Below are 11,790 nucleotides of genomic sequence, written 5' to 3' on the forward strand. Positions count from 1 at the left end.
TATCCGTGTCAGCTTGCATTATCTGGGCAAGAGCACGCTTTTCTGGGTATGTAATAGGGGTCGTAGATGAGGTAGTGGGAGCTGAGGACTGCAAAACCGCTACAGATTTCTCTCATTATGCGACATCCTAGATGAAATCTGTGATATCATTCCCCTTAAAGAATGCACCCATGGGAGTTCGGATTCAGAAGGCTGAGACAGCACATTGCAGTCCTGAGTACACGGAATAGACTCTTCAGGAGAAGATACACACTCTGCAGCACAGGACGCAGAGTCCTTAGACATGGTAATGTGGATATATACACACACACACACACACACACACACACACACACACACACACACACACACATTCAGAGAGTCACAGAGTATAAGGAGCCAGCCACACAGCGCCCCTGTAGGCAGTTAATATGATAAAAGCCCAGCGCTGACCAATTAACCGTAATAGGGTAATCAGTTCTATAATCACCCTGGTACCGCACAGGTTGCTGGAGTTATGTGGAGGACAGCGTTCCCTGTCAGCGTCTCTTTCTGATGATCTGCAGGGAGATAATGGAGCTGGTGAGTGCTGGATCCACTCTGAGGAGAAGTCCCGCCCTCTTTAATGGCGCATCTTCCCGCACTAAATTGTTTATACTGGCCTGAGGTATTTTGTCTCTAACAGCGGGATTAGCCCCCTGTTAGCAGTGATTGACCAGTGTAGGGTATTTGCGCTGGCCCAGGACGCCCCTCACAGCGCAGTACCCCAAGTGCCGCTGAGCCTTCCAGAGCGTAGCCTGTCAGAGCTGTGCTCCCACCCTTGTGCCGCCATTCCCGCTGGCGACCCGCTTCCCGGGCCACCGGCGCTGTACTCACCACTCCATCTTCTGGCTCTATTTGGGGGTGGCGGCCGTGCTGCAGGAGTGAGCGGTCGCCTCATGGGCTTGCGATCGGCACCCTCAGTTGCTCAGTGTCCTGTCAGCGGAGATAGAGAACCATTAACTTCAAGAGTTGGTTCCTACTCCCCCCCTAAAGTCCCACGAAGCAGGGAGGCTGTTGCCAGCAGCCTGCCTGTACCTGACTAAACTCAGAAAATAATAAAACTAGAAGAACTCCTAGGTGCTCCCCTAGCTGTGACCGGCTCCACCGGGCACATTTTCTAAACTGAGTCTGGTAGGAGGGGCATAGAGGGAGGAGCCAACCCACACTATTAAAGTCTTAAAGTGCCAGCGGCTCCCAAAGTACCCGTCTATACCCCATGGTACTAATGTGGACCCCAGCATCCTCTAGGACGTAAGAGAAAAAGCAGGAGATAGGCATGGCGATATGTATGCCATGATAGGAATATTAATTACCAGGAGATAAATTTTGTGTACTACCGGCTGGTAATTAACAGTGTCAAAGGCAGCAGAGAGGTCCAGGAAGATGAGCAGAGAGAAGAGGCCCCTGGATTTGGCCGAAAGCAGGTCATTGGTGACTTTGACAAGGGCAGTTTCAGTGAAGTGGGAGAAAGCCAGACTGAAGAGGATCATGGAAGTTGTCAGGGAGGTAGCTGGTGAGTCGGCTGTATACCAGCCGCTCAAGTAGTTTGGAGGCGAATGGGAGAAGAGAAATAGGGCGGTACCTAGCAAGTGCGGAAGGGTCAAGGTTGGGTTTTTTAAGAATAGGTGAGACAAGGGCATGTTTAAATGGCAGGGAAAGATGCCGGTAGAGAGTGATAGGTTAAAAGGATGAGCAAGGTGGAAGCCCGCGGTGGGGAGGAGTGGAAGTGGAGGAGGCAGGAAAGGAGGTGGTCCAGGGGGCAGGTGGAGGTTGGAGAGGATAAAATGAGGGAGTGGATTTCCTTGTCTGTGGTGGGACGGAAGGAACACAAGGTGGAATGGCTGGAGGGAGAGGATGTCGGGGGTCCAGGGGGCAGGTGGAGAGGGGAGAGGACAAGATGAGAGTGGACTTCCTTGTCTGTGGTTGGTCGGAAGGAACACTAGGTGGGATGGCTGGAGGGAGAGGATAACGGGGAAAGGGGGTGCGGCGGGACTGCCGAGGGGAGACGGGAGGAGATTTCATGACGGATTTGTTCAATTTTGAACAAAGGAGGCAAAGTAAGTAATAGTGAGGGAGGATGGGAGGGGAGGAGGGGGTTGAAGGAGAATGCTGAAAGTATCAAAGTGATGGCGGGAAATGGAGGACTGAGGAGATGAGTGGTTGGAAAAAGTACAGCTTGGCAAGGGAGAGGTCAGAGCTGTAGGAAGGGAAAATAAACTTGAAATGGAAGTTCGCCAGACAGCAAGATTTCCTCTGGAGACACTCTGCAGTACGTGAGCATTTTTGCAGGAACTGGGTCAGATTGGAATGCCGGGGTTGGGGTTTAGAACGGCAGAGGAGAACAGAGGAGATGGGGGCAACAGAATTGAGAGTGGAGGTGATAGTGGAGTTATAAAAGGAGGCCATCTGGTTGGGTCAGGCCATGGTGGATAGAGGAGAAAGGAGAGTATCAAGGGAGGATAGGACAGCGAGGTCAAAAGACTTGAGATTGTGTCTGGTGACCGTGGGGCTGGGCGTGCGGAGGAGATGACAGGGTAAAAGAGAGTAGATGATGGTTAAAGAGGGGAAAGGGAGCGTTGGAGAAGTCAGATAGATCACACCGGTGGGTGAAGGCAAGGTCAAGGGAGTGGCCAAGACTGTGAGTTGGGCTAGAGTTGTTATCCACCAAAAAACTTTGGACACACCTTTTGATGAACAATTGAATAAAATTTGCAGGCCCTGCTGGAATTAGATCATGAGCGGGAGAATCCATTCTTGCATATGCACTATAAGCTGATGGAATGAATGGAATGTATGAGATACACCAGAGAGTGTGGGGAGGAGACTGGTCAGATCTCTGGGCTGGTAACACACAGTGACATGCATGATGTGAGGGGGGAGGAGGAATATAATAGGGGCTGATGTCTCCTGATGTATGAGATACACCAGAGAGTGTGAGGAGGAGACTGGTCAGATCTCTGGGCTGGTAACACAGAGTGACATGATGTGAGGAGGAGAGCAGGAGTATAATAGGGGCTGATGGCTCCTGATGTATGAGATACACCGGAGAGTGTGAGGAGGAGACTGGTCAGATATCTGGGCTGGTAACACACAGTGACATGATGTGAGGGGAGAGCAGGAATATAATAGGGGCTGATGTCTCCTGATGTATGAGATACACCAGAGAGTGCGGGGAGGAGACTGGTCAGATCTCTGGGCTGGTAACACAGAGTGACATGATGTGAGGAGGAGAGCAGGAGTATAATAGGGGCTGATGGCTCCTGATGTATGAGATACACCGGAGAGTGTGAGGAGGAGACTGGTCAGATATCTGGGCTGGTAACACACAGTGACATGATGTGAGGGGAGAGCAGGAATATAATAGGGGCTGATGTCTCCTGATGTATGAGATACACCAGAGAGTGCGGGGAGGAGACTGGTCAGATCTCTGGGCTGGTAACACAGAGTGACATGATGTGAGGAGGAGAGCAGGAGTATAATAGGGGCTGATGTCTCCTGATGTATGAGATACACCAGAGAGTGTGGGGAGGAGACTGGTCAGATCTCTGGGCTGGTAACAAACAGTGACAAAATGTGAGGGGGAGAGCAGGAGTATAATAGGGGCTGATGGCTCCTGATGTATGAGACATACCACAGAGTGTGGGGAGGAGATTGGTCAGATCTATGGGCTGGAAACACACAGTGACATGATGTGAGGGGGAGAGCAGGAGTATAATAGGGGCTGATGGCTCCTGATGTATGAGACATACCAGAGAGTGTGGGGAGGAGACTGGTCAGATCTCTGGGCTGGCAACACACAGTGACATGATGTGAGGGGGAGAGCAGGAGTATAATAGGGGCTGATGGCTCCTGATGTATGAGATACACCAGAGAGTATGGAAAGGAGACTGGTCAGATCTCTGGGCTAGAAACACACAGTGACATGATGTGAGACGGAGAGCAGGAGCATAATAGGGGCTGATGGCTCCTGATGTATGAGATACACCAGAGAGTGTGGGAAGGACACTGGTCAGATCTCTGGGCTGGTAACACAGTGACATTATGTGAGGGGGAGAGCAGGAGTATAATAGGGGCTAATGGATCCTGATGTATGAGATACACCAGAGAGTGTGGGGAGGAGACTGGTCAGATCTCTGGGCTGGTAACACACAGTGACATGATGTGAGGGGGAGAGCAGGAATATAATTAGGGGCTGATGGCCCCTGATGTATGAAATACACCAGAGAGTGTGGGGAGGAGACTGGTCAGATCTCCGGCTGGTAACACAGTGACATTATGTGAGGGGGAGAGCAGGAGTATAATAGGGGCTAATGGATCCTGAAGTATGAGATACACCAGAGAGTGTGGGGAGGAGACTGGTCAGATCTCTGGGCTGGTAACACACAGTGACATGATGTGAGGGGGAGAGCAGAAGTATAATAGGGGCTGATGGCTCCTGATGTTTAAGACATACCAGAGAGTGTGGGGAGGAGACTGGTCAGATATCTGGGCTGGTAACACACAGTGAAATGATGTGAGGGGGAGAGCAGTAGTATAATAGGGGCTGATGGCTTTTGATATATGAGATACACCAGAGAGTGTGGGAAGGACACTGGTCAGATCTCTGGGCTGGTAACACACAGTGGCATGATGTGAGGGGTAGAGCAGGAGTATAATAGGGGCTGATGGCTCCTGATGTACGAGATACACCAGAGAGTGTGGGGAGGAGACTGGTCAGATCTCTGGGCTGGTAACACACAGTGACATGATGTGAGGGGAGAGCAGGAGTATAATAGAGGCTGATGGCTCCTGATGTATGAGATACAGCAGAGAGTGTGGGGAGGAGACTGGTCAGATCTCTGGGCTGGTAACACAGTGACATGATGTGAGGGGGAGAGCAGGAATATAATTAGGGGCTGATGGCTCCTGATGTATGAGATACACCAGAGAGTGTGGGGAGGAGACTGGTCAGATCTCCGGCTGGTAGCACAGTGACATTATGTGAGGGGGAGAGCAGGAGTATAATAGGGGCTGATGGATCCTGATGTATGAGATACACCAGAGAGTGTGGGGAGAAGACTGGTCAGATCTCTGGGCTGGTAACACACAGTGACATGATGTGAGGGGGAGAGCAGGAGTATAATGGGGGCTGATGTCTCCTGATGTATGAGATACACCAGAGAGTGTGGGGAGGAGACTGGTCAGATCTCTGGGCTGGTAACACACAGTGACATGATGTGAGGGGGAGAGCAGGAGTATAATAGGGGCTGATGGCTCCTGATGTATGAGATACACCAGAGAGTGTGGGGAGGAGACTGGTCAGATCTCTGGGCTGGTAACACACAGTGACATGATGTGAGGGGGAGAGCAGGAGTATAATAGGGGCTGATGGCTCCTGATGTTTAAGACATACCAGAGAGTGTGGGGAGGAGACTGGTCAGATATCTGGGCTGGTGACACACAGTGACATGATGTGAGGGGTAGAGTAGGAGTATAATAGGGGCTGATGTCTCCTGATGTATGAGATACACCAGAGAGTGTGGGGAGGAAACTGGTCAGATCTCTGGAATGGTAACACACAGTGACATGATGTGAGGGGGAGAGCAGGAGTATAATAGGGGCTGATAGCTCCTGATGTATGAGATACACCAGAGAGTGTGGGGAGGAGACTGGTCAGATCTCTGGGCTGGTAACACACAGTGACATGATGTGAGGGGTGGAGAGCAGGAGTATAATAGGGGCTGATGTCTCCTGATGTATGAGATACACCAGAGAGTGTGGGGAGGAGACTGGTCAGATCTCCGGCTGGTAACACAGTGACATCATGTGAGGGGGAGAGCAGGAGTATAATAGGGGCTGATGGCTCCTGATGTTTAAGACATACCAGAGAGTGTGGGGAGGAGACTAGTCAGATCTCTGGGCTGGTAACACACAGTGACATGATGTGAGGGGGAGAGTAGGAGTATAATAGGGGCTGATGTCTCCTGATGTATGAGATACACCAGAGAGTGTGGGGAGGAGACTGGTCAGATCTCTGGGCTGGTAACACACAGTGACATGATGTGACGGGGAGAGCAGGAGTATAATAGGGGCTGATGTCTCCTGATGTATGAGATACACCAGAGAGTGTGGGGAGAAGACTGGTCAGATCTCTGGGCTGGTAACACACAGTGACATCATGTGAGGAGGAGAGCAGGAGTATAATAGGGGCTGATGTCTCCTGATGTATGAGATACACCAGAGAGTGTGGGGAGGAGACTGGTCAGATCTCTGGGCTGGTAACACACAGTGACATGATGTGAGGGGGAGAGCAGGAGTGTAATAGGGGCTGATGTTTTCTCATGTATGAGACATACCAGAGAGTGTGGGGAGGAGACTGGTCAGATCTCTGGGCTGGTAACACACAGTGACATGATGTGAGGGGGAGAGCAGGAGTATAATAGGGGCTGATGTCACCTGATGTATGAGATACACCAGGGAGTGTGGGGAGGAGACTAGTCAGATCTCTGGGCTGGTAACACACAGTGACATGATGTGAGGGGGAGAGCAGGAGTATAATAGGGGCTGATGGCTCCTGATGTATGAGATACACCAGAGAGTGTGGGGAGGAGACTGGTCAGATCTCTGGGCTGGTAACACACAGTGACATGATGTGAGGGGGAGAGCAGGAGTATAATAGGGGCTCATGGCTCCTTTCTGCCCCGCTGGACAGAAACCTTTCCCTCATTAGTCTGTTCTAACAGAGGACGGTGTAAGATCTAAGATTGCTGTAGTGACTGAGCAAAGAGAATATGTGACTCTGTTTAGTACTCACCTGTGTTGATATCTGTAAGGATTTCCTCCTCCTTACACTGCTGATCACCTTTCACATACGTCTTTTCTTCTCCCTCTATATCTTCTGCCTTTATATCAGTCACATACGTCTCTTCTTCTCCCTCTATATCTTCTGCCTTTATATCAGTCACATACGTCTCTTCTTCTCCCTCTATATCTTCTGCCTTTATATCAGTCACATACGTCTCTTCTTCTTCCTCTATATCTTCTGCCTTTATATCAGTCACATACGTCTCTTCTTCTCCCTCTATATCTTCTGCCTTTATATCAGTCACATACGTCTCTTCTTCTCCCTCTATATCTTCTGCCTTTATACCAGTCACATACGTCTCTTCTCCCTCTATATCTTCTGCCTTTATACCAATCACATACGTCTCTTCTTCTCCCTCTATATCTTCTGCCTTTATATCAGTCACATACGTCTCTTCTTCTCCCTCTATATCTTCTGCCTTTATATCAGTCACATACGTCTCTTCTTCTCCCTCTATATCTTCTGTCTTTAAATCAGTCACATACGTCTCTTCTTCTCCCTCTGTATCTTCTGCCTTTATATCAGTCACATACGTCTCTTCTTCTCCCTCTATATCTTCTGCCTTTATATCAGTCACAGACGTCTCTTCTTCTCCCTCTATATCTTCTGCCTTTATATCAGTCACATACGTCTCTTCTTCTCCCTCTATATCTTCTTCATGTATATCAGTCACATACGTCTCTTCTTCTCCCTCTATATCTTCTGTCTTTAAATCAGTCACATACGTCTCTTCTTCTCCCTCTGTATCTTCTGCCTTTATATCAGTCACATACGTCTCTTCTTCTCCCTCTGTATCTTCTGCCTTTATATCAGTCACATACGTCTCTTCTTCTCCCTCTATATCTTCTGCCTTTATATCAGTCACATACGTCTCTTCTTCTCCCTCTATATCTTCTGCCTTTATATCAGTCACATACGTCTCTTCTTCTCCCTCTATATCTTCTGCCTTTATATCAGTCACATACATCTCTTCTTCTCCCTCTATATCTTCTGCCTTTATATCAGTCACATACCTCTCTTCTTCTTCCTCTGTATCTTCTGCCTTTATATCAGTCACATACGTCTCTTCTTCTCCCTCTATATCTTCTGTCTTTATATCAGTCACATACGTCTCTTCTTCTCCCTCTATATCTTCTGCCTTTAGATCAGTCACATACATTTCTCCTTCTCCCTCTATAGCTTTGACTTTAATATTATGTAAGTGGTCTTCACCCTATGTAAACCATCAATAAGACTTAAGTCATAGATTAAACAATACAAATATAATGACACACAGCTCTTCTACAGATCATATAGTGACAGTCACTTTGGTATATTGGCGAGACGCTAAATCCCACCTACCTGATCCTCCTGTGGGGTCCTGTGATTCTCGTCTGTACAATCCTGGGAATAGAGAGGACGGGGACATCTCTCTGGGGTATCTCTGTTACTGGGTCCATCTGTAGCAGAGACACAGTGACTGAGTACAGTGTATATATGTGATTATCAGGTGATGGGTGTATATAGGGGCCCCCATACCTGCTCTCCCCTGTACAATACATGACAGTCTCCTCTTACCCAGTGATGTGAGGGGCCGGTGATTCTCCATCATCACGTCCTTGTACAGACCCCTGTGTTCCTCTATATACTCCCCCTCCTGCATGGAGATACAGACAGTGACATCCTGACACCTTATAGGAACCTGACACACACAGTGATACAGTCATCACCAGGACACGTCCCCTGGTGTTACTGTATAATGTCCCATTCCCGGCAGTCACCTCTCCAGTCATCACCCGGACACGTCCCCTGGTATTACTGTATAATGTCCCATTCCCAGCAGTCACCTCTCCAGTCATCACCCGGACACATCCCCTGGTGTTACTGTATAATACCCCATTCCCAGCAGTCACCTCTCCAGTCATCACCCAGACACGTCCACCGGTGTTACTGTATAATGTCCCATTCCCAGCAGTCACCTCTCCAGTCATCACCCAGACACGTCCCCTGGTGTTACTGTATAATGCCCCATTCCCAGCAGTCATCTCTCCAGTCATCACCCAGACACGTCCCCTGGTGTTACTGTATAATGTCCCATTCCCGGCAGTCACCTCTCCAGTCATCACCCAGACACGTCCCCTGGTGTTACTGTATAATGTCCCATTCCCGGCAGTCACCTCTCCAGTCATCACCCAGACACGTCCCCTGGTGTACCTGTATAATGTCCCATTCCCGGCAGTCACCTCTTCAGTCATCACCCAGACACGTCCCCTGGTGTTACTGTATAATGTCCCATTCCCGGCAGTCACCTCTTCAGTCATCACCCAGACACGTCCCCTGGTGTTACTGTATAATGTCCCATTCCCGGCAGTCACCTCTTCAGTCATCACCCAGACACGTCCCCTGGTGTTACTGTATAATGTCCCATTCCCGGCAGTCACCTCTTCAGTCATCACCCAGACACGTCCTCTGGTGTTACTGTATAATGTGCCATTCCCAGCAGTCACCTCTCCAGTCATCACCCAGACACGTCCCCTGGTGTACCTGTATAATGTCCCATTCCCGGCAGTCACCTCTTCAGTCATCACCCAGACACGTCCCCTGGTGTTACTGTATAATGTCCCATTCCCGGCAGTTACCTCTTCAGTCATCACCCAGACACGTCCCCTGGTGTTACTGTATAATGTCCCATTCCCAGCAGTCACCTCTCCAGTCATCACCCAGACACGTCCCCTGGTGTTACTGTATAATGTCCCATTCCCAGCAGTCACCTCTCCAGTCATCACCCAGACACGTCCCCTGGTGTTACTGTATAATGCCCCATTCCCGGCAGTCACCTCTCCAGTCATCACCCAGACACATCCCCTGGTGTTACTGTATAATGTCCCATTCCCAGCAGTCACCTCTCCAGTCATCACCCAGACACATCCCCTGGTGTTACTGTATAATGTCCCATTCCCAGCAGTCACCTCTCCAGTTATCACCCAGACACGTCCCCTGGTGTTACTGTATAATGCCCCATTCCCGGCAGTCACCTCTCCAGTCATCACCCAGACACGTCCCCTGGTGTTGCTGTATAATGCCCCATTCCCAGCAGTCATCTCTCCAGTCATCACCCAGACACATCCCCTGGTGTCACTGTATAATGCCCCATTCCCAGCAGTCACCTCTCCAGTCATCACCCAGACACGTCCTCTGGTGTTACTGTATAATGTGCCATTCCCGGCAGTCACCTCTTCAGTCATCACCCAGACACGTCCCCTGGTGTTACTGTATAATGTCCCATTCCCAGCAGTCACCTCTCCAGTCATCACCCAGACACGTCCCCTGGTGTACCTGTATAATGTCCCATTCCCGGCAGTCACCTCTTCAGTCATCACCCAGACACGTCCCCTGGTGTTACTGTATAATGTCCCATTCCCGGCAGTCACCTCTTCAGTCATCACCCAGACACGTCCCCTGGTGTTACTGTATAATGTTCCATTCCCAGCAGTCACCTCTCCAGTCATCACCCAGACACGTCCCCTGGTGTACCTGTATAATGTCCCATTCCCAGCAGTCACCTCTTCAGTCATCACCCAGACACGTCCCCTGGTGTTACTGTATAATGTCCCATTCCCGGCAGTCACCTCTTCTGTCATCACCCAAACACGTCCCCAGGTGTTACTGTATAATGTCCCATTCCCAGCAGTCACCTCTCCAGTCATCACCCAGACACATCCCCTGGTGTTACTGTATAATGTCCCATTCCCAGCAGTCACCTCTCCAGTCATCACCCAGACACATCCCCTGGTGTTACTGTATAATGTCCCATTCCCAGCAGTCACCTCTCCAGTCATCACCCAGACACATCCCCTGGTGTTACTGTATAATGTCCCATTCCCAGCAGTCACCTCTCCGGTCATCACTCAGACACGTCCCCTGGTGTTACTGTATAATGTCCCATTCCCAGCAGTCACCTCTCCAGTCATCACCCAGACACATCCCCTGGTGTTACTGTATAATGTCCCATTCCCAGCAGTCACCTCTCCAGTCATCACCCAGACACATCCCCTGGTGTTACTGTATAATGTCCTATTCCCAGCAGTCACCTCTCCAATCATCACCCAGACACATCCCCTGGTGTTACTGTATAATGTCCCATTCCCAGCAGTCACCTCTCCAGTCATCACCCAGACACTTCCCCTGGTGTTACTGTATAATGTCCCATTCCAGGCAGTCACATGGTGTTACTATATAATGTCCCATTCCCAGCAGTCACCTCTCCAGTCATCACCCAGACACATCCCCTGGTGTTACTGTATAATGTCCCATTCCCAGCAGTCACCTCTCCAGTCATCACACAGACACATCCCCTGGTGTTACTGTATAATGCCCCATTCCCGGCAGTCACCTCTCCAGTCATCACCCAGACACATCCCCTGGTGTTACTGTATAATGTCCCATTCCCAGCAGTCACCTCTCCAGTCATCACCCAGACACGTCCCCCGGTGTTACTATATAATGTCCCATTCCAGGCAGTCACATGGTGTTACTATATAATGTCCCATTCCCAGCAGTCACCTCTCCAGTCATCACCCAGACACATCCCCCGGTGTTACTGTATAATGTCCCATTCCCAGCAGTCACCTCTCCAGTCATCACCCAGACACGTCCCCGGTGTTACTATATAATGTCCCATTCCCAGCAGTCACCTCTCCAGTCATCACCCAGACACGTCCCCTGGTGTTACTGTATAATGTCCCATTCCCAGCAGTCACCTCTCCAGTCATCACCCAGACACATCCCCCGGTGTTACTGTATAATGTCCCATTCCCAGCAGTCACCTCTCCAGTCATCACCCAGACACATCCCCTGGTGTTACTGTATAATGTCCCATTCCCAGCAGTCACCTCTCCAGTCATCACCCAGACACGTCCCCGGTGTTACTATATAATGTCCCATTC

General features: G+C 50.0%; 1 protein-coding gene across 2 annotated transcripts in view; it reads right to left on the minus strand.

Moving 5' to 3' along the window:
- LOC134984189 (oocyte zinc finger protein XlCOF6-like) overlaps positions 1-7,872 on the minus strand; it is a 29,487-nt gene extending 21,615 nt beyond the window's left edge. For both annotated transcript variants that reach the window (XM_063949817.1, XM_063949816.1), the window contains exon 1: positions 6,815-7,872. In XM_063949817.1, the coding sequence (XP_063805887.1) occupies positions 6,815-7,832 (1,018 nt within the window). In that variant the 5' untranslated portion in view covers positions 7,833-7,872. The remainder of the gene's footprint in view (positions 1-6,814) is intronic.
- Between the last annotated feature and the right edge of the window lie 3,918 nt (positions 7,873-11,790).

The sequence above is a fragment of the Pseudophryne corroboree genome (genome assembly GCF_028390025.1).
Source record: "Pseudophryne corroboree isolate aPseCor3 chromosome 3 unlocalized genomic scaffold, aPseCor3.hap2 SUPER_3_unloc_4, whole genome shotgun sequence".
Classification (NCBI taxonomy): domain Eukaryota; kingdom Metazoa; phylum Chordata; class Amphibia; order Anura; family Myobatrachidae; genus Pseudophryne; species Pseudophryne corroboree.